This window comes from Phlebotomus papatasi, chromosome 2 (genome assembly GCF_024763615.1).
Source record: "Phlebotomus papatasi isolate M1 chromosome 2, Ppap_2.1, whole genome shotgun sequence".
Classification (NCBI taxonomy): Eukaryota; Metazoa; Arthropoda; class Insecta; order Diptera; family Psychodidae; genus Phlebotomus; species Phlebotomus papatasi.
In genome coordinates, this window is record NC_077223.1 from 9,347,069 (window position 1) to 9,371,292 (window position 24,224).

At 32.2% G+C, this 24,224-nt stretch overlaps 1 protein-coding gene across 8 annotated transcripts in view; it reads right to left on the bottom strand.

Annotated features, from left to right (window-relative positions):
- Nucleotides 1-4,084: 4,084 nt before the first annotated feature.
- The window catches only part of LOC129803689 (synapse-associated protein of 47 kDa), a 34,325-nt gene continuing 14,185 nt past the window's right edge, over nt 4,085-24,224 (bottom strand). The window contains exons 2-5 of one of the 8 annotated variants that reach the window (XR_008751886.1): nt 21,590-21,856; nt 17,572-17,752; nt 10,241-10,706; nt 4,085-10,164 (exon numbers count right to left, since the gene is read on the bottom strand). Coding sequence is in view for 4 of the 8 variants with exons in the window: in XM_055850436.1 (XP_055706411.1) it covers nt 10,305-10,706; nt 17,572-17,752; nt 21,590-21,856 (850 nt within the window). In the remaining 4 variants the exon portion in view is untranslated. Of the gene's footprint in view, nt 10,707-17,571; nt 17,753-21,589; nt 21,857-24,224 lie in introns of all 8 variants that reach the window. The other 7 variants (XR_008751889.1, XR_008751888.1, XR_008751887.1 and 4 more) reach the window with 7 other exon arrangements.

Sequence of the window (24,224 nt, forward strand, 5' to 3'; positions counted from 1 at the left end):
TTTGGATTTTGAGACCTTCAGAAACTGCCCTAAACCTCTAGGTCTAGTCTGAAGACCGCATAACTCTATTAACTGAAGTAACTCGATAGCCAAAATCCCGAATGCCAAATACCCAAATATTTTTATGTTTTTGTTATTATTTATTATTTATTATTATTATTTATAATTTATTATAATATATATATATAATACTCCCTCCGTTCCGAAATAAGTCGTACGTTTGGGAAAAATTCTTGTTCCGAAATAAGTCATACGTTTCGGAAAAATTGGGATTAAGGGAAAGTTTGTTGATAAATGTTTTGTGTATCAACAATCATTTCTTGTAAAGAACTATTGTTAATGTTTAGCACTAAAATTGGGGTCCAGTCTTCATGGTAAGTTGAGGAACGAATGTCTTAAAATGTCCTATTTTTTGCGTTTTATTTTCAATCTAAAAGAGGTGCAGAATGGTGAGAGATACAGACTTGGGACCTTCGGGGGACCCCCCCATAAGTTGACCCAGGGACCATTAATATGTCCTTCATTTTGTTCCCACCCCTCCCCTTCCCCTCCAAAATCATGTTTTTTGGGATTGCTCGAAAACACGTCGTGCGATTTTTTTTTCAATTCTGGTTAGAGAAACATATTAATGGTCCCAGGGTCAACTTGTGGGGGTCCGCTGAAGGTCCCAAGTCCCTATCTCTAACCATTTAGCACCCAGATATTCGTACACATAAAAAAGAATGTTCTTTTTATTGCTTATTCTGCAAAATTTGAGATATAAAAAATGTCGTATCAGTAATAAATGTTGAGTTCTACTTGTGCATACTAAAAATTTAGAACAAATTCTAGCCTGTAATGTTAATCACAGTCCATTTTTTAGTAATTAACTATCTACCGGAGCTCTTTGAAAAAACGCGAAAAATGGACAACTTCAACATATAGATTCCTCAACTTACCATCGTGATAGGATCCTCATATTATCCCTGAACATGGAGGATAGTTCATACACAAGATATTTGCAAAGAACAAGAACATTCTCTGAAACCATTGCTTAATCCCTAATTTTTCGCCAAACGTACGACTTATTTCGGAACGGAGGGAGTATAATATATATAATATATAATATAATATATAATAAATTATTATTTATAAAAATCTTAATTTTTCCTTTGCCATATTACATCTATCTTAGGGGGAAGTGGGGCACCTTTGAAATAGGGATTTTTCACCTAGTTTTAAATAAAATTAAGTCTTATCGTGATATAATTTAGCATCTCAATCCGTTTGTGCTCCTAAATTATATCTCGATAAGGCTCAATTTTATTTGAAAATAGGTGAAAAATCCCAATTTCAAAGCTGCCCCATTTTCATAGGTGCACCACTTCCCCCTAGGTATTTTACATGATTTCCCATTCGGCATTTCAGCTCAATCGGAATTTCGGCTTTTGGGTTTCCGAATAGCTATTCGGGATTTTGGCTATTCAGGATTTTGGGTACCACGATTTCGATATTTTTGGATTTTGCCTTTTGGGATTTTGCTTTTCTGGAATTTTGGCTTTCGGGATTTTAGTTTTCAGGTTTTTGGTGTTTAATGGCTCCGGCACACCTTTTAGATCAAGAAAATTTCATGAAGTCGAAATTCGAATTCCTTTCTCTCTCACATGCTTTGAATATGTCTATCTCATTCTGTTGTACTCTTCTTCTTCTTTTAAACATCACTCCAAATTCAATTTAGCTCAATCGAATTTGCTGTACGAAAGAATGAAATAGTCATATGGAAAACATGTGAGAAAGAAAGGGATTCGAATTTCGACTTCATGAAATTTTCCCGACCTAAAAGGTGTGCCGGAGCCATAAGGATTTTGTTTTCTTTTGGTTTTTTTTTGGTTTTCTGGGTTTCAATCTTTCAAAATTTTGGCTTTCGAGATTTTAGTTTTTTGGGATTTGCTTTTCTGAGATTATCGTTCTCGGGATTTTGGCTTTCAGGTTTTTGGTTTTTAACTCTGTCGCGTCATTAGAGGATCATAAAGCATTATGAAAAACTCAATTTTACATGAATTCATCTGCTGAATAAAAGTGTGACGCGAAAGAGTTAAGGATTTTGGTTTTTTTTTTGTGGTTTTTTTGGCTTCCTGAGATTCTATCTTTCGGGATTTTGGCTTTCGAGATTTTGGTTTTCAATGATTTTGGTTTTTTGGATTTTGTCTTTCGGGATTTTGATTTTAAAGATTTTGGCTTTTCGGGACTTTGGCTATTAGCATTTTGATTTTCAAGGACTTTAGCTTTTATGGTTTTGGTTTTTAAGGAATTTGTTTTTTTTTTTTGGGGGGTTTTCTTTTTTGACTTCCTGGGATTCTATCATTTACAATTTTTTCCTTTCGCAATTTTGGTTTTTTGGATTTTGGCTTTGCGGTTTTTGGCTTAATCGGAATTTTGACTTTCGGGATTTTGGCTTCGAGGTTTTAGCTTTCGAGATTTTGGTTTTCAGGATTTTTGCTTCGGGATTTTAGCTTTCGGGTTTTTAGCTTTTCGGGATTTTGGCTTTTCGAGATTTTGGCTATAAAGATTTTGGTATTCGGGACCTTGGCTTTCAGGATTTTGGCTTTTTCATATTTTGGCTTATAATCGGAATTTTGGTTTTTTGGATTTTGGCTTTGCGGTTTTTTGGCTTAATCGGAATTTTGACTTTCGGGATTTTGGCTTCGAGATTTTAGCTTTCGAGATTTTGGTTTTCAGGATTTTTGCTTCGGGATTCTAGCTTTCGGGTTTTTAGCTTTTCGGGATTTTGGCTTTTCGAGATTTTGGCTATAAGGATTTTGGTATTCGGGACCTTGGCTTTCAGGATTTTGGCTTTTTCATATTTTGGCTTATAATCGGAATTTTGGTTTTTCTGATTCTGACTTTCGGGATTTTGGTTTTCTGGGATTTTGACTTTCGGGATTTTAGTTTTTTTGGGATTTTGCATTTCGGGATAATGGTTTTTTGAGATTTGAGCTTTGCGACATTTTGGCATTCGGCATTTTGGTTTTTTGGGATTTTTGGTTTCGGGGAATTTAGTTTTTTTTTTTGGATATTGGCTTTCGGTATTTTGTTTTTTTCCAAGTTTTTACTTTCGGGATTATTCTTTTTTCCAAATTTTAGTTTTCGGAATTTTGGTTTTTTGCGATTTTAAGCTTTTCGGCATTCTGGCTTTTAAGTTTCTCATTTTCTGGGATTTTAGCTTTCTGGATTATGTTTTTTTTTTTTAGATTTTGGCTTACGGGATTTTGGTTTCTTTAGGATTTAGCTTTTCGGTATTCTTGGCTTTTCGGGATTTTGATTTTCTGGACTTTTGGTTTTCGGGTTTGTGGTTTTTGGGATTTTATCTTTCTGAATTTTGAGACTTTAGCTTTTAGGCATTTTGGCTTTCGGGATTTTGGCTTTCTTATTTTTGGCGTTTAAGATTTTGGATTTTTTACGATTTTGGTCTTTTTTTACGATTTTGGTTTTCTGGACTTCAACTTACAGGACTTTGACTTAGAGTATTTTGCCTTTACGATTTTAGCTTTATGAATTTTAACCACAACCCAATAATTTTATAGAGAAAAGTACCAGAAAACTGAAATACTGATATTTCAGTATTTTATTTTCAATTATTTTTAAAAATAATAAGTAGGAAAATATGGAACACGCGATCCGTTATATGAGTTTTCTATCGTTTTTCTGATGAGACCGATTATGCTAAGCTAGCGGAAGCCGCATTCCAGCCACAATTTTAAATGGTTATGTTTGTATGAGAGCTTAAATTTTTTTTCAAAGATTACACAGCCAATGAAGAAGCATTTCTGCCGTTTGGCTTCGGAAGCTGGTCAACAACGCTAAGACGGCGGCAGACGCATAGTAAGAGGGGAAATGTAGAGCTTGAATAAATTTATTATTATATATATACATATATATTAATCGAGAATAGGGAATTTGTAAAATCAAGTTAATCACAGTTTGATAATCGCTGATGGAACAAAGATCAATGGATTGAAATGTGAAAGAAATGCAGAAAAAATTGCAAAGGCAATCTGAGGACGGAATTGGTGAAAAACGATGCGTCAAGAAAAACAGCAAAATATTCATTTGAACATATACATACATAATTGTATTTATAAGTAGGTATAATGATCAAACATAACATTTTTTCTCAATTACATTCTCATTTTTTTTTAACTGTTAATAAAACTCCTTTTTTCTCATGTTTCTTTTTTTTATATTGTAAATCATGTAATTATATACATAATATTTATATAGTTTTCCATTAATTCTTCCATTTGTTTTACATTTGAATTTTAAAATTCGGTAATTCACACCCACTGAAAGATTTATGTTTTTTTTTTATTCTTTTAAACTTTCGACAAACCGAAACAAAGGAGATATTTAAATGGGGTATTTAACCGATTTTTTTTTGGATTTTCAATTTTTTAACGAATCAGATAGAAGCATATACGTAATATCCGCCGTAATTTCCTCAGAAAATAATAATAATAATAAGGTTCTTTTATGTCCTTACGATACGTATAAAGAATGGAATGCTTTTTTCACTTTAATCTTAAGAGAATATTTGTTACACATTTTTCATTATGATTTTTTTTGGTATAGATTTCCTTTCATTTTTTTATACGATATAATGAATTTTTAAAGACATTAATAGATTTTTCTTTGACATTCACAGAGCACTGTTCTATATTTTTTTCCATTGTGATTTGTTTAATCTTCTTAACTTGTTGTGTTTATTAATTTATTGTTTATGTTTATTTCCATGTAACCAGCAATTTATCCTGTTTGTGAAAATCAGCATCACTGTACATTGTTTTCACGTTTTATTTAAAAAGCTGATAAAATTTGTATCTTCACTCTCGGGCTCGTGAATTTTATGATTGATTCACGTCTTCAATAAAGTTTTTTTTTATTAAAACAATTGTTTTTTGTTATTTTTCAAAACTTCTAAAATGATAAATTTGTGATATTGGAGTAGAATTTCCAATATTTATTCTTTCTTCTTCGTCATTCCCATCATCCCAACCACAATATGCAATATTATTGACAGAATTTATTTTAGACTTTTTTTCATTTTGCTTTTTTAAGAGTTGCTTAGCAAACATCAATTGCTTGTTTTTATAAGAAAAGTAAAGAACGACACAAAGTTTTTTTTTCTTGGTATTTTACAGAAATTCTTGTAACCCATTTCTTTGTCTTTCTCTTTTTTTTTAGGTTAGAGGTTTCTCTCGAAGAAGGAAGCATGAAAGATTGTGTGCAATAGAAGAATTTCTTATTCAATTTTCCTCATTTTTTCTTTCACCCTTACTTAATCAATGAATAATTTTTATTTAACATTTTTTTTTTTTAATTTTCATTGACATTCTAACTAGTGTTTATATTTTTTTTTCGCTACAAAATAATTTATTTTCATTTGTTTTTTAGAATTGCCTTTTTTTTGGTATAAGCAAATGAGATACACTTGTTCATAGATCCTTCTTTCGCTGAGGAATTTTCTCAAAGTCACTAAATGAAACATTTTCATGTGATAGAACTCTTAAATAACCTTCAAAAATAGGGAATCTAACCTTAAAAAATCCCTTGCCAAAACCTCTCAAATCTGCCCTTTCAAAGAATTTTTAACCAATAAATTATCCAGGACGAAAAACTCATTTGAAATTCCTAACCTCAAAAATAGGGTAAATTTCTCTCGAGGTTAAATTGCACATAACCTCAAACTCTAAAATAACTTTTTTGCGTTTTAGTTTTAAAAAAATCCTTCCAGTGCCTCAAATTTGAATCCCATCCTAATTCACGAAAAATAATACTATTTCAATTTCGATTTAAAAGAGAACTACTAAGATATCAAAATCGTTATTCAAGAGCTTTCTACTAACTTTAAACTTTTGAGGTTAAAAAGTTAATCGGAACTAAATTATTTCATCAAAAGATGTCCTTTGGAGAACTTATTGCTCTTAAAAAATGCATAAGACATCATTTTCTTATGCAGTAAAGAGATCTTTTTGGAATGTAAGGTTATATTGCGGCGAACCACAAAAATAAATTATAAACAATGATACAATTTGAGTTAGGCCATTTAAATCAAAATTTGACTGTCTAAGTTAAGCTTGCAAGTTGGACATCTGAAATCCAGATTTGAAGTCGAAACTTCTAAAGTTAAGCTTCGCAGTTGGAAATTCTGAATCAAGCTTTGAATTTGATAACCCCAAATTTAAGCTTTAAAATTAGACCATCCTATTCGAGCTTTTATGCCTTAAACCTTAAGAATTTGGTAGCTTATGGCACAGGCACGCTTTTAAATCAGAAATATTTCACGAAGTCAAAATTTACATCCGTGTCTTTCTTAAAAGTTTGGCATACGTTTATCTCACTCTTTTGCACTCTTCTTCTTCTTTTGAACATCACACCAAATTCAATTTAGTTCAGTCCAAATTTGAGACTGAAAGAATGAGATAGACTTATATAGATCTTTTGAGAAAGAAAAGTACACGAATTTTGATTTCATGAAATTTTACCGAAATCCAAATTCAAATTTAGACCTAATGCCTCCGGCACACTTTTTAGATCGATACAATTTCATGAAATCAAAATTCGCATCCTTCTCTTTATCAAAAGATTTGCCTAAGTCTATCCCACACTTTCGGGCTCAAAATTGAACTGAACTAAATTTAATTTGGTGTGACGTTAAAAAGAAGAAGAGTGCGATAGAATAAGATATACATAGACGAAATTTTTAAGAAAAAGTGATGTGAATTTAGATTTTATGAAATTTTCTTGATCTAAAAGCTGAGCTGAAGCCATAAAAAATAGTTTTGCAATCTAAAGTTCCAAAATAAAGCTTTAGAGTTGAATCCTCCAAATTGAAGCTTTAAACTTGGATCTCCTGAAGTAAACTTTAAAGTGGATATTGAATCTTCAAAATCCAAATTTGAATATGAGATTTCCAAAGTCAGCTTTGAAGTTTGAGCTTCTAAATCAAGCTTTAATCAAGCTTTCAAGTTGTACATTCGAAATCTAACTCTAATTTTGAAATTTCCAAAATAAAACTTTGCATTTAAATCTTAAAAATTTAAACAATAAAAAACTGAAAACACTCAACTGCTACCGTTCGAAACGAATCGAAAATTTAAACTAAAATTGGAAATAATTGAAATCTTTGGCCAATGAGAGAAAGCGAAGCTCTTAAAAATATTTTTTGTCCCATGAAATTCGTTACTGGATACAGCTTAAAAGCTTTAAAAGCTCAAATAGCTTTCCAGTTTTTTAGATAATCAGAAAACTCGATTTGCCTAAAATATTTGAAAAGATGGAATATTTCATTTCCAATGTGTTACCTCATTGAGTCAGCTTTAGAGCTTTCAAAGCTTTTAAAACAATCAAAGCCATACCCAATCAGAGAACGCGATTGGACTGAAGCCTTTGACAGGATTGAACATTTTAGTCTCATCGTATTTTCTAATTGGCTAGATCTTAAAAGCTTTCAAAGCTAGACTAAAACTTTAAAGCTTCCTATGCATTCAAAGCTCTGTCCAATCAGAGAATTCAATGGATGTAAAATACTTAATGGAATGCAATATTTTAATATATTATTTTAAATATTGGGTTCTTGATTGGCCAGAGCTCTAAAGGTTTCATAGTATTCAAAGCTCTAACCAATCAGGGAACGCGAATAAACCAAATCATTTGATGGGTTTAAATATTTTAGTCCCATCGCATGTTCTAATTAACTAGAGCTTTAAAGCTTAAAAGCTTTCAAAGCTTCGTTAGCTTCAAGCTTTTATATTATCAGAGAACGCAATAGAACTAAAATATTTAAGTCATGTCGTGTTTTCTGAATAGCCAGAGCGTTAAAACTTTCAAAGCTTCGTTAGCTTTTAAGCTTTCAAGCTTACCATAAAACGTAATCAACTTCAAATATTTGATAAGATGGGATATGTTAGTCTCATTGCGTCTCAGAGCTTAAAAGTTTCAAAGCATTGAAAGCTTTGTAAACTTCCTAGCTTTCTAGCTTATCATAGAACGTAATGTACCTAACATATTTGATGAGATGGAATATTTTAGTTTCATTGCATTTCCTAGTTGACGAGAGCTTTAAAGCTTTCAAAGCATTCAAAGCTCTATCCAATCACAGAACGTGGTAGTTTATATTTGATAACTTTAAATATTTTAGTCTCACTTTGATCTCTGATTGGCTAAAGCTTAAAACTCAAAGCTTTGTTAGCTTTCAAGCTTTCCAGCTAATCACAGAACGCAATGGGCCTAAAATATTTACCGGGATAAAATATTAAAGTAACATCGCGTGTCCTGATTGGCTAGAGCTTTAAAGCTTTTAAAGCATTCAAAGCTTTATCAAATCAGGAAACGCAATGGATTTAAAATAAATAATTGATGGGATTAAATATTTTAGTCTCATTGCGTACCTGATTGGCTAGAGCTTAAAAGTTTCAAAGCATTGAAAGCTTTGTTAACTTCCCACAGAACGTAATGGACTTAAAATATTTAAGATGGCTTATTTTAGTCCCATCGCGATTGACTAGAGCTTTAAAGCTTTCAAAGCATTCAAAGCTCTATCCAATCAGAGAGTGCGATGGATCTGAAATATTTTATGGGTTTGAATATCTTAGTGTCAGTTTGATCTCTGATTGGCTAAAGCTTAAAGCTCAAAGCTTTGTTAGCTTTCAAGCTTTCTGACTAATCAAAGAACGCAATGAGTCTAAAATATTAAACGGGATAAAATATTTAAGTAACATTGCGTTTACTAATTGGCTAGAGCTTTAAAGCTTTCACAGCATTCAAAGCTCTAACCAATCAGAAATCTTTAAAAATCTGTGAAATCTTTCCCTTGGTGACTTTAGAAAATTCTTCAGTTATTATTCAAAGAGATTATTTTAATGACTATTGCAATATTACCGCGACTAAAATTACATAAACGTCATTTTCCATCCGCTGTGCTGTTTTTTTTTTTTCGGGGCAGAAAAAAATGTAATGACCGCAATGAAACAAGTTGATGAATCTCCTATATTTTCCACGCTTTTTCTCTCACATTTCTCCCTCATATTAACTTACATAAGCAATTTTTCTAGATACAGAAAAAAAATTCGCTGTTCAAATAGGCGCGTTTTGAATGTCATCCTTAAAAAGTGCATCTTCATCAATTCAAGCAACTCCCTTTCAACCATTCATTTTTTTTTATTATTATTTACACAAGCATTTATGGACATATTCTTTTATTTCTTTTTATATTTTGTTAGAAATAAAAGAATGATGAAACTGCGAAATAAATTATTTGTCAAAGAGCTCTTTTTTTTGTTGTAATTAATCAACTTGTTTCATTTCCACATTGATAGATTTTCTATTTTATGATTCCCAATTTATTTGTGAATGATTTTCTCAATTGAGAGTGACTTGAATTGTCTTAAATTCATCTATTTATTGTTACTATTCTTAACTGATTTTCCATCTCGCGTCGAGAAACGAGAAATTGGATATTGGAGGGAGAGGAGATACTTTTAGTTCCTCTTGTTCAAATACTTCTTCCTCGTCATCCCCCTCGCGACCCATCCATTTGTCCTCGAATCATGGCTCTACAAATTATCTCCCTACAATTTACATTGTTGTCTGTAATGCAATTTAATAGATATAGAATATTACATGTAATTAATTTTAATTGTTTATCTGATTTTTTTTTAATTGTAACATCATATAATATACAAATGTATACAACAGGATATCTCATGTCAATCATGTATTATATTTGTATAATTATATGAATCAGTTTTTTTTATTTACTTGTCTGTTTTTCTTTTTATTTTTAGTCACTTAATAAATTTTACTATGTTTTATATTTCTTCCTTTTTAAGTAACTCTTCACTCACTAAAAGTGTTTCCCGCCTTTTCTCCTGATAAATATTCTTCCTTTCGAGCTTCTCCTCTTTCTTTTTCACCTTCTTGTTTATATATTTTCAAAACGAACTTCAAATGACACAAAAGTTTATGCTCAAATAGTTTTTTTTTCTTCAAATGCAATTTTTTTTTTCTGTAAATATAACTATTCACCTAAGTTTAGGATTTTTTTTTCTCTTTTTGGTGTTTGGATCCAAATGAATAAATATATATATATATATTTTTTTTTTCCTAAATATCTCACGTTTATTTATCCTGAGCAGCAAGAAAATAAATAGCAGAAAATTTCGTAAAATTGAGATGGAGGTAGATAGAAAATAGGCAAACTTACCTTGACCCCTCTCTAATTCTCTGTCTCCTGCAATGGATACCTCCTCCTCATCCCCCCCAAATGCTTACTCCTCAGGTGATCCCTGACCCACCCCAGACTCCGTCCCCAGAGTCCCCAGTTCGGCTGCTTGGCAAATAAGCGAGACGCGGTAGAAATAGTTGCGCCAGAAATTTTCCTCTGTGATTATTTTGGGCACCAGATCGAAGCGCATCTTCTCGAGCGCCGGATCCTCAGCCATTATGGCCTGAGCTACAGTGTATGAGACATCATAGTCAAACTGGAAGTCCACACCGGCTGGTGGAGCGCGGACAAAGTTACGCCTGTCCGAGGACAGACAGATGATCTCCTCCTTCACTTTCTCACCATTGGCAATACCGACCCATGGAGGCTGACCAGAGCCACCTTTTCCAGCATTCTCCTTCATGAAGGCCTCCTGTTCCTTCGTGAAGTCTCCCAAAATGCTCTGCTGGGGGTATCACAGAGAAAGTGTTAAAAGAAGACATTTTTTTTTGCCAGTCAATGAAGCATATGCTAAATGCGGAATTAGCAAGGATCGGACTGGGTTTCGAGTGCAGGGGATGACCGGGCAACATTATACGAGCCTTATACGAGCTTTAGACTTAATACCCTAGCCACACTTACAACCAGGGGCGTAACAACGGGGATGGGCAGGGGTACATTGCCCCCCCCTAACCTGTCTCTGCCCCCCCCCTGAGAAGGCCAATCTCTGTTTCAAAATTTGCTAAAATTGTCAATTGTTCTTCTGCAAAATCAAAACTCGGTAAAATATTGCCACATTTTTGTGATAAATTAAGAAAAATGTAATAGTTATTTGGTATTCATGTATTGATCTTTAAAAATATACTATTTTTCAAGTTTCAAAGCAATATATCAATAAAAATTATAAGTTTATGAACTCGAAAGCGCCTTTGTAAAATATATATAAAACAAAACTTTTTCAAATTTGCCTCTGTGGTTAAAGACTTCTTTTAAATGTCAAGGCCTCTACACATTATTGGGAGCAATTTTCGTCAAAAATTGCATTTTTGACAGAATTTTTACGTTTCTATCTACAGCATTGCAGACACTTTCCTTCAAAAACGCAGTTTTTTAAGAAAAGAAATGTTTAGAGTTCATAAGGAGGAATTTCCGTCGAAAGCTGTTCTCTTAACAGATTTTTTGTACATTTCTTCCTGGAGGAAATACCGTCAATTTCTTAAAATAAAACAATTTTTGACATAAATTACTATTATAAAATTTTTGATAATATTTAATTTTTTCGGAGCAACTCGATCTGTCAAGTATTTTTCTTCATCATCGCAACAATCAAATATCATAATTTCTGCATCTATTTACTCTTAAAAAAGTTTGATATATATTTTTTAAATGTAAATAAAAACTCTATACAAAATTCATTAATAGATTTTAACTTTGAGAAGTACAATAAAAAAAAAACAAGAAAAACACAGTTTTGCAATTTGAAACCATGATCAACCCTTAAACATTTATGAAGCCTCTTGGTTTCGTTGATTTTATTAAAAACGATTTTTAATAAAATAATAAAAATGATTGTATTTTCGAAAATACAGAGACGAGAGCCAAAGACTGTCGAGTAAATTTGCATGCACTTGAGCAAACATCAAAAATTTTGAAGCACTGATTTCAAGATTTTTTCTAGTTTTTCTTGGTTTAAATATGAAACAAACTTATGAAAATCGAAAATTATTTTAAATTTTCTTCATATAAGAATTATCAGATACACATTTCACGTTAATTAGGGAGTGCTGCGACAAAACGCTCGAGTATACTTTAGACAACCATTTTGTAATTTTTTTTCGTATGAAAGATCGCGTAAAACCAAAAAACAAGAAAAGTTAATTTTTGGTCTACTAATTTAGACTCCCCCCTAATGCATTGTGAATTAATCGGGGAGTGTAAATAAGAAGGCCAAAACTTAGCTGTTTTTCGGATTTTTTCTTTAGAGGAGAAGGAAACGGTCAAGATTTTTGAATTTTTCTTGTGTGCCTCGTCGCACTACTCCCTTATTTCAGGAAAATCTGCAGTTCGTAATTTTTATCTGAGAAAAAAATCAATTTCCATTAGTGTATTTTATAGTTTAACTATGAAAACCCGAACAAAATCGTAAAATCGGAACTTTTTTTTTCAAGGTTTTGGAAAAAAGATACGTTTTTGGGACAAAATTTTGACTTTCACATGTTGTAAAAAAATAAAGAATAAGTTTCCATCATTTTTTTTTAGTTCAACTAGAAGAGAATTTAATGTTGAAGAGAATAAGCCTTTATTCATTTCATTTGGTCTATAAGTTTTTTCTTAACCTTTCCCGCAAATTCGACAAAAATTTAAAAATGAAAAGTGGAGAAAACACGCCTCAAATTTTTGGATTTGCGTTCCAGCGTATGCTATTCTGATCGGCGCTCATTTGCTTTCAGCTCTGTTACTTAGAATGTATTTCGAATAAGCTTCTGAAATATTTATGATAAATTCTAAGATTGTTTATCTATCGATTTAAACAATAAAAAAATATAGACCACTTTAGATCTTATAATTTACAATCCTCCTTATGACCTCTACACACTAGAGAAATTTATGTTCATATTGGAGCAAATTCCCTACACTTGTGTAGGAAAACCTCTTTAATATGGACATAAATATCTCTAATGTGTAGAGGACATTAAGGAAGAGTATATTTTCAAAAATTTGAAAAGTAAAAAAAAAATTTTTGCCCCCCCGTGAGCAAATTTTCTAAATCCGAACGCTCGGGGGGTATTTTTGACATTTCGTCAGTTAAGTCAGCATTTATCGTAACTTCATTTTTGCGATTTTGAGATATATACATATTTGGAATCGGCGTAATATTGTTTATTAAATGTAAATGCACTTAATTGAGAAAAATGTATAAGAATTTGTAGTAACTTAAATTTTTGGAGAAGTTACGAGAAATTTCAATACAAAATTTTCAGTAATGAGCATTTGCCGTAACTTCTTTTGCTCGTTTGCGTGGTTCGTAATTTGCAGCAGAATTGCAATATTTCTCAATAAAACGTTTACAAACTCTTCCAAATATCGAAAGACAGTGCGAATAATGCAACATTAAATCATTTTAATTCAATAGGGGAAAGGCTCATAATTTTGTCCAGTTTCTTATTTTGGACACTTTGAGGATAAAATTGGACACTAAAAATAAATTGATTAAAATGATGGATTTTTATTCCAATATTTGATGAATAATGAATTCTATCTAAATATTTGTTCTTTTTGGAAGATTTTAACACTAAATACGTTAAATTTTGAATATGATTTGAGTTGAAATTGCTTTGTTGAAAATTCAGTGTGAGCAATTGCTTACGAGAAATATGACAGAACTTCTTGTTTACATCAGTTCTTATTTAGCTGTAGTGAAGTACTAACAATGTTTCTTCGGTTTTTTTGAGTGATATTATTGAATACTCATTGAATATTGTGTTGATTCTCGTTACTGGTGATTTGTACATTTGATCTGAAGTGAGATTTGCCTTGTGAATTAGATTTTTCGTGTGAAAAATGGGAAATGTTTTAATACATTTACCAGTGAGGTAATGGCTCTTATTTTGGACAGGTGTTTTTCTCACGAAATTTCGTTAAGTTTTAGCTTTTGTGATGACTAGGTTGGACAAATGCCTGGAGAAACAAAGGAGCATCATCTCTACGAAAGAGATGTAGCGAGAAAAACCTTGAAAGGCTCCCGGAAAGGTCAGGGAATGAGCGAATCCGCACGTACTTGGAGTATCGAAGTCAACTCACTTTAATGAATGATATGGAAAGTTTCCGAGCTTCTGTGACATTCTACGTTTCCCTTACATGAACAGGAAGAGGACTTGGTAAGATTGGTTCATCAAATGAAGAACAATGGGCATCCTATTGAGGCGGATTAGCTGTCCAAATTTACAGCCAAGGTGGACAAATTAATAAACAAGTTGTCCAAAATAAGAGCCAAAGTCACCTCTACATATCAATTCATTTTTAAACGTATTAAAACTAATTTTAATAAAAATAAGACGATAAATAGCTTGCTAAGTTTCTAAACAACCCTTCTGATAAGAAAGTAACAAAAAAAGTCAATTAGTATTAAAAATATCGCACTTCAAACTTGGAACATCGATGCTTATAAGCAGACTGTCCAAAATTATAAGCCCTTACCCTATTTGTGAGAAAAAATCCCTACCTATCTGTCATTAATTCAAAACAAAACAAGCGACACGGCGCACAAAATTCATTCTATAAAATCTATGAAATAAAAGCTTTTAGGGACAGGGCTAAGAGTTTAATTGATTAATTTTGTCAAATAAAGGCGCTTTTATCACTAGAATAAATCAAATTGATATAATGCATTTTCGAAAATTGTCGTAACTTCCAAGATCTCTATACATTGAAAGTTACGGCTTTATAAACGATGGAAGTTACGATAAAATATTATTGTGTTTCTTCTAACATATATCTCAATATTTCAGCTTTTAACCCTTTAAGAACGATTGGAACACCGGTGTCCCATAAAGAAAATCATTTTTCCTGACTACCTAAAGTTATTATTTTCTTTTGTCTGTACATAATTGTAAAGTAGAAGATTGAAGGAATCTAGAATATTTTTTGCAAGTCTCTAGCTATTTGCTATGTAGTAAATATTTAAGCTCAAAAAATGGCGAATTTTTAAATTCTCAAATTCTTAATTGATTTTATTTATTTTTTATACTTCCAATTTTTTTTTAAAGCAAAACCCTTTTGGCAATAAAAACTACAATACTCATACGTAATATTTTTCATTAAAGCGAAAAATATTATTCATTGGTATTGTCAGAAAAATTACTTAAATTTTTGGGCTATTTTCGTCCCTATCGTTCATAGAAGCACAAAATACACCGAATCAGACTCTGTTGGACTTTCCAAGGTTAGATGTAAGACTTATCATTGATTATGTTTCCCAGTTTAATTTTTATTGTTGATTTTCAGTCCTTAAAAAGTGTCTCGTCGTTAAAGGGTTAAATCATTTTATAAAGATTTTCTCGAGTTAACTTACAGTTTATTAGTGCCACTTTTACTATTTTGACTCAAAAGCATCACATTCGGGACTCATTTTTAAGAAAAATATTGCTGAACTGAAAATTTCGTCTCCTGAAAAGTTGTCAAAAGGAAGTTACGACAAATGCTGATTTAACTGACGATTTCTCACCTCCCAAATTCGAACGATTTTTCCAAAACTAACGAAATTTATGTGAGATTAAATTGTACTTTGAATCAAATTCCTGTACTTTCTCACAAGTTTTAGTGGTAACATACTTCTTTTTCATCTTATACGATCATAATGTATATAAACATTCAGGAAGAAGCACATAAATATGATTTTCATTCATCCAGAATACAAATTTTTTAACATAACCCCACAATTGACATTTTGAATCCAAACGTCGTTCGAATTTGTGAGATTTAGATTTGGGAGACTCTACTGTATAATCAAAATAATGATCAGATCACATTTCCATCAGTTTCTTACTAATCCGTCTCTCGGATTAAGCCGAGAAACGGCTTAATTAGTTAGAAACTGATGGGAAATTAGTCAAATCAATATTTTGATTATAAATACCTTAAGCTAAGTCGCTAATTATTTGTAATTAATTTAATTTGTAATTTTCGTGGCATTGTCACGCGTGATTTCGAAACCTGACAATGCCAATCGAGCTTTTTTTTCATATCATATGAGTTCGAAAATTCAATTCATTGATTTTTTAATGAAATGCCTGTACTTAGTGATATTATACAGTTCATCTTGATTGATTTGTTTAACAAAATTCATTGTCATTATAATTGCCAGAAATGTCAAATATGTGACTTCTGACAATGTCCTGTGAGCTGAAATGACAATGTCACGGTTACAGAATCGCATTTTCGAAAAAGCTCTCCTGAGACTCAAACCCAGTTTGTCATATGCAAGCGCCTGGCAAGTTGGCCTTTTTATATGGAGCTATTTGAAGCCAATTCCTAAATTGATCTCGGACTCAGCTCACAGTGCTCCAAGGAAAAAAATTATTTAAACAAAAATTTAGTATATTTTATCCCTCCATACGGAAAGGTATCTTATAATGCGGAAAAACTTCTCACTTTTTAAATATTTAGCATGACGATCAAAAAAGCAGAAAAATTCCCATACGCATTTGTATGTGAAAGTAAAAAATTGGCTTCAACTTTGAAGGCCACTCGCCAGGGACTAGGTCATATGGCATTGCCAGAGCCTTACAGAATTCCGTTACAGGTCAGTTGTAAACCAGTTATGAACCAATATGCAATTTTTGTACGAAAATCAATTTTATTACTCTTAAAACTGTTTTGTGGGATCTTTTGACTGATTTAGGAATCGGTTTAAATCGGTTGATAACCGATAAACGGTAAATGATGCAAAAGTACCTCAAAAGTACTCATGTGTTTTTTATACTGACAATTTTTAATTTATTTACTAATGGCATTGGCATACCTTTTAGATCAAGAAAACTTCATGAAATCTAAATTCATATCCTTTTCTTTCTCAAATTGTTTGCATAAGTCTGTCTTATTCTTTCACACTCTTCTTCTTCTTCTTTTAAACGTCACAAAAAATCAATTTAGATCAATTCAATTTTGAGTGCGAAAGAACAGGATATACGCAAAACGTTAGAAAAAAGGGGACAAGAATTTTGATTTCATAAAATTTTCTGCTGCAGTCCTGCTGCATGAACTGTCCCATTCTCCCCTATTACAGAACCTTCCAGATGGTTCATTTTCATGCGGGAAAAATTCCAAAAAAAAAAAAAGCAAATGCAAAGCAGCACAATTGTATAATTTGTTGTTTTTATTCAGTTGAACAGAAGACACATGCATGGCATATTTTTGTATTTTACTGAATAAATTCAATGGAAAATTAGATCTACTGGCAATAGAAAATTGTACACATCAATTTTCTGATGATTCAATTTCATCTCTCAAGGAAATAACATAAAGAGTTATTCTAGGGTGAAAGTACGACATTTGTGTGCGATTTGTCTTAACGACATACACTCAACCAATCCTCGATTTCTCATATAATCCAATATCGCCTCATCCAATCTTTAATAGCAATATTGAGTTGCATATGCTCTATAAAAGAGCAAAGACTTCAAAAGAATTCTTTTTAATGTTGCCTTCGTAATGTAAAAAGAGCATTATTTGATTTATGGATTTTCATTGTCTTTCAATAAAATTTTTAAGTAAAGGGTTAGTGCATTATTGGAAGGGAAGTAAAATAAGTAAATATTTATATTATCACTCACATTATCCTTAACGGTCTCTTTAATCTTGGCCCCAGCCTTGTTAACCGATGAGTAGAGGAATGAGCCAAAACTCTTAACCCCTTGAGTCACTTTTGTTGTCACTTGCCCAATTTGTCCCGCCTGATCATCCTGTGGAGTTGTTGGCCCCGATCCAGGCTTTGAATCTGCACCCTCTGTTGCGCTACATTGTTGCAATTTGCAAGATTTTTTTTCATTTAATATTTATCAATACAGAAATAATAAAAAAGCAATCACAAGAGAGAAAAAGAGCAATTAAATAAGATAAAAGAAGACATGCAAATTGCAAGATAAAATAGTAATAAAATAAAGTGAGGAAAAAATGCAGAAAATACTGATTACTCCTCTTTTTTTATACAATCAAATACAAAATTTATAAATAAAGCCAAAGTTGAAGAAAAAGAAAAATAACTAAAAAACTTTGTTCTAATTGAAGAAGAAGCATGAAGGAAAAATCAGAGAAAATAAAACAGAGACGAAATAAACTTATTAACTAATACACTACGCAGCATTGATTGTATCCGAGGTATCATGCTATTTTTATGTTGCTTGAGTCCAAAAATATACGAAAATGCTTGCAATTTTTATTTAAATTTGCTTTTGCGCCTGTAATCTAGGCAAAATCGTTTTTCCCATCTTTTGATACTTAAGTGACATTTGCTCCAATTCTACTGAACCGATTTTATTCTTCACTGGGAAAAAGTTAAAGGTCTTTGAATTATTGACAAGACTTTAGAACAAGTGAAGTTTGTAAAACCAACACTAGAGGCGCTGTGAAGATTTTCATTAGTTATAGTCTCTACACCCTAGAAGCAATTTTCGTCAAAAAATGCCTTTTTTAAAAAATTCTGACGTTTCTGCCTACAAGGATAGGGGAAATTTTCTTTAAAAATGCATTTTTTAAAGAAATTTCTACTAGTGTGTAGATGACATTACGCCAGAATTCGATTTGTAAAATTGTCTATACATTATAAGAAATTTCTATCAAAAATGAGCTTCAAGAACTGTTCTTTAAAAAATTTGCATAGATAATTGTATGAATTTTTGACAAAAAGTTCGGTTTTTGAAGAAAATGTGTCTATAGGCCTCTACACACCAGGAGCAATTTCTTTAAAAAAAAATGCCTTTTTAAAGAAAATTTCCCCTATCATTGTAGGCAGAAACGTCAGAAAAAAGGCAATTTTTGACGAAAATTGCTTCACAAATCACATTCAATTCAAGGTGATTTCCATCAAAAATTTTTGAAAGAAATTACCCGCTACACATGGGAATAAAATTCAACAAAATAATTTTTGACAGAATTTTTGAAGGAAGCCATCATGATTCGAGATTGTTCTTCATAAAACCTTGTTGTTTTCTGCTAGAAAAACTCAGAAAAGCGTTTATGCGTTTGGTAAATTATCCAAAAATGCAAAGGAAGAGTGTTTTTTCTGGAGATGTCGTTCCTAGGCTTCATAAACGGCTAGGAGTAGTGAAATATTCACGACAGTTTGGTTGGGTCTCTTATAGCCCCAACCAAACGTTTTGAGGAGAAAATTGCACTATAATAGTGGCTTAAATGTAGTTTTTACACTTAAACCCTATAATTCTGGAGGGCAGTGCTTATGCGCTTGAATAACAAGGGAATTAATAGTTGTGGGATACTCCCAAGCCTTTTCGACAATCATTTTTAGGGTGAAAGGCTGATATGTGGCCCTTCTACCACAACTGAAACCACATCGTTCCTCAGCCTGGGCTCGATTTTGTCTCGGAATCTTCTCTAATGGACTTTGGCAAACACTTTGCCGGGCAAACTTAAGGTGTCTACACATTGAGAACAACTTTCGTCAAAAATTGCTTTTTTGAAGGAAATTGGCTGCAGTGCTGTAGGCAGAAACGTCAAAATTTTGTCAAAAATGCAATTTTTAACAAAAATTGCTCCCAATGTGTAGAGGCCTTTACAAGGGAAATTTCCCAATAATTGGAGCAATCTTTCTTGTTTCCGTCCTTGAATATGGGTACACTGATAAAAATAAAAGGTTTAAATTGACCCTTTCGCGATCCTTTCGGGGGATCAAATATGATCCACCCTTTCAAATGTTTTATTTTGATCTTTAGGCCTCTACGCATTGGGAGAAATTTTCATCACAAATTTCATTTTTGACAGAATTTTGACGTTTCTGCCTACAGCACCGCAGCCAATTTCTTTCAAAAAAGCAGTTTTTGACGAAAATTGTTCTCAATGTGTAGACACCTTTTCTTTGAAGGATCATATTGACCTTTTACAAAAGTGTCAAATTTTGATCCTTTGAAAGGTTCACTTTAAGGACCCTTTTCAAAAGGATCACCTGCTGAAAACACTCAAAGTACATGAAATTTCTGTGAATTTTTTTTCAGTATTTCTGAAATACTTTATTTCCATGGAAATAATAATTATAATTTTCATTTTTTCGTCATTTTTGCACAAAAAACGCAATTATGCGAATAAATTCAATAAATAATGCATAATTTGCGGTTTTATTGCGATTTGTGTAGTGATTATGTGCAGGAAGTATCTCAACAAAAATCGGTGAATGAAATTAATGTGTTTGTTTGAAATTCCGTCACTGAGGGGCCCTTTCCAAGGATCACTTTTCCGTTTCAAGTGAAGATTTTACACAACAATTTCTTCTAAAATTTGTGCAGTAGTGATCAATAATTACTTCTGGCACCTTGATTAAATCCAAGCGAACGAAATGTTTTCATTTTCCGGCATGATATTGTTTTTCTTTTCTTGAATCACATTAAAATTTTAATGTGCAAGTGTGATAATGCCGTTAGGTAGAGCGCGGGAGGGTCTTCGTTAAGGTTTACCTTTGTGGAAAACTCGAACGTCTTTTAGACAATTCTTCTATCAACACAGGGAACAAGGAGAACAAATACTACCCCAAGAAACTTCCACAAACACTTTACTCAGTTTTTCCAGCAGAAAACAATGAATTTTCATGAAAAATAATCACAAGAACGACTTGGAAATTATAGTAATCTGTCAAAAATATTTGAAAGAAAATTTACTCAGTGTGGAGGCGTTTTTCTTCAAAAATTTCTTCAAAAATATGAATTTTTCTTTCAAAATTTTTTGAAATAATTTTTGATGAAATCAGCTTCAATGTGTAGACACCTTAAAGCGAAATGTAGCCAATGAAAATATCTACAAAATGCAAAAGAGGATGAAAATGTTATTTGCTTCACGATCTCTGTTTAAAACTTCCAACACATAACAGACTACAGCGCTCCTGGTGTTGGTTTCACATACTACACTTGTTTTGCAGTATTGTCCGTCTTTTCAAGACCTTTACCTTTGCCTCTGTAGAGACTAAAATCGCTTAAGTAGAATCATAGTTATGGCTGTCCAAGTATCATAAAACAGCAAAAACAATTTTGCCTAAATTACAGGCGCAAAATCAAATTTCATCAATCATTTCCGTAAATCATTGAACCTAGCCAACAAAAAATTAGCACAAAAACTCAAACACAAAAAAAAAACAATAGCTGCACAGTGTCAATGAATGATTCAAATTTACAAATCCCAACATAAAACCAAATTAAATTTAGGAAGAAATATTAGTAGAAAAATTTCAATAAATTAAATATTTTACAAATAACTACAAGGTCCAATTAATACTAATAAAAAATGTGATTGATGAAGACCCCCATAATTTGAATTTTTTCATCTAATCATGATATTCATTCTCTTTTTTTTTTGGTCGCAAATTTTTTTTTTGTTATGCTGATGTTTTATTTTCTCACTAATAAAATGACAATATGATAATATTCTCAAAGAGAGATTTGAAAGAACGTTCAAAAGTCGAAATATACATTTTGCAAAAAACTTTATATATATAATGTCTGGAATCATATATATGTATATATGGAATAAATAATGTACTTGAAGAGAGAGGCATGAGAAACTTGTGCTTGAAAACACTTAAGAAAATGTCGATTTTGTTCGTTAGCAGAATTTTATTAGGGGGGCCCATACCTAATATACCTAGATTTATCTTCATCATCCACCGCTGCCGCTTCAGTTGCCTCCGCTACAGCTCCGCCCTCGGCCTCCTTGGTAGCCTCTCCGGTTACTTCGGCAGCAGCACCCTCCTCGGACTCGGCATTCTTTTTACTGAAGCCCGGAATTGTTGGCATTGACGGCATTGAGACGGTTGGCATTGACGGTATTGAAGCATTTCCCAGCCATCCCGTCATCTGACTCTTCACATTCGAAAACATCCCGCCACCGGCCTTCGTAGGACTGCACCAATGCATCAATAAGATAAACAAAACACAATTAGTCGCTGTATCTTCCTACGCAATTCCCTAGTTGAACACCAAAGAGTATTTTCCCATTCTTAAGGCAGAAAGATCGATTTTCTTTTGTTCCGGATTTTTTTTATTAATTACAAAAGATTTTAATTAGAGAATACCATTATTGAGAAAGAACAATTAAGTAAGGACACCTCACTTAACCCTTCAGGGAGCATTTCGAAATCTCCATTTCTTTATGTTCAAATATTTTGACAGACGAACTTGGGGTACATGTACCAAATTTCGTCCAGCTTGCAATTTCGGCCACTTCTTTTGTTCCTAAAATTTCCGTGAATTTTAAGCGTTTGCATATTGCAAAAGAGATTGTAAAGAATCTCAGCTAAAAAGAACAAAAAATATCGCTTCTACGAATGAGATGACGTGAAAAGGACTGGAAGAATACCGGAAGGGCAAGAAACTATGAGAATCAACGTGTCCGAATCCGAAACACTACCTAAAGCTATATCTATATTCTTATTCATTTTGAAATGGAGGGTAATTGTGTCAAATTTCGACCAGCTTGCAATTTCGGCAACATCTTTTGTTCCTAAAATTTCCATAAACTTTTAGCTTTTTTATACTCTAGGGATTATACAATGCATTCAAATAACAAAAAAAAATGTCGCTTCCACGAACGAGACTATGTGAAAAAGACTTTGGAAGAATTTCGGAAGACCTAGAAACTATGAAAACCAAAGTGTCCGAAATATTACTCAAAGCTATCTCTATATTTTTATTCATTTTGTAATGTGTTAAGAATGCTTTTGAAGAAAAACATAGACGATAAATTACACAGGTATACAATGAAAAAAATTCTTAAGAAGTATTAGTTGATTATTATGCTATTGGGTATGCTGATTCAAAAAATGACTTTAATTTTTTTCAATCACATCGCAATTCTGAGAACTTAATTATTTTGCATTTTAGCTGTTTTGTTTTACTTTATTAATTATATCTCCGGTTCTAGTGAACGGAATTTAAATTTTAGATATCCGTTGGAAAGCTGAAGAGTTGCCCTACAACTTTATATTAATACATGAAATCTGTAAAAGTACCCCTTGAGGGTGAAATAATGAGGTTTTCCTTAACAATCTCCAAAAAATGCTTTGGAATGAGAATTTAAAAAATCATATATAACAAACTAAACCCGATATTTCGGTGCTCTCTTCGGGAGAACATAGAGGGTCCTTGGGGGTATGTATTTGACTATAGAGACGTCTCCTGTGAATTCTCTTAATGTCTCATTTATTGACCTTAGTAATTTTTGAAAATACAAAAATTCTATCTTACAGCAAATTGTTCTAGGGATTTTTGAGATTCGATTCTTTACCCACCGAAAAGAAGCCTCAAAGTTGTCCTTCTTTATCTCGGAATAATCCCAATACCCAATCTCGACTCACAAAAAACTTCGCGCCTAAATTTGTCGTTCATTCAGAAACTCTATTAAAAATTCAGAAGATAGAATGTTTAGATTTTGGAAATATTTTCGTCCAGAGATGACTTTTTTGTAAAGTAATAAAAAAAACATATTAGGTGAGATTCTTAACAATCTCACCTACTATTTATTTATATGACGCGAGGAGCTCTCTGTCTAGCCATATGCATAAAATTATGTGTGCTCAAAATTTATATTATTTCAAAAGGTATAGGGAAATATCATAAAAATGCACTTGAATGTAGTATGAACGTGTGTTTCATAGGTGTCTCAAGTCTAGGTCTCTAAGGTTTTAATAAGTCTCTATGGTCTTCAGTCGAAAATTAGGTCCTAACGGCTGGATTTTGAAAATGTTTCAATGAACATTTCAGAAAAAATCTTATATGGCCTCTACTGAGATTATAAAGTATATGACCATATTGAAGGAAATTTCTTATGCTTTTGCAGGAGAAACTCTTCAATATGAACATAAACTTCTCTAGTAGTTAGAGGTCATTATGGTGTAATTTATGTGTATGATTAATAAAAAAATCCCTAGAACAATTTGCTGTAAGATAGAATTTTTGTATTTTCAAAAATTACTAAGATCAATAAATGAGACATTAAGAGAATTCACAGGAGACGTCTCTATGGTCAAATATATACCCCCAAGGACCCTCTGTGTTCTCCCATAGAGAGCACCGAAATATCGGGTTTAGTTTGTTATATATGATTTTTTAAAATCTCACTCCAAAGCATTTTTTGTAGATTGTTAGGGAACACCTCATTATTTTACCCTCAAGGGGTGCTTTTACAGATTTCAGGTATTAATATAAAGTTGTAGGGCAACTCTTCAGCTTTCCAACGGATATCTAAAATTTAAATTCCGTTCACTAGAACC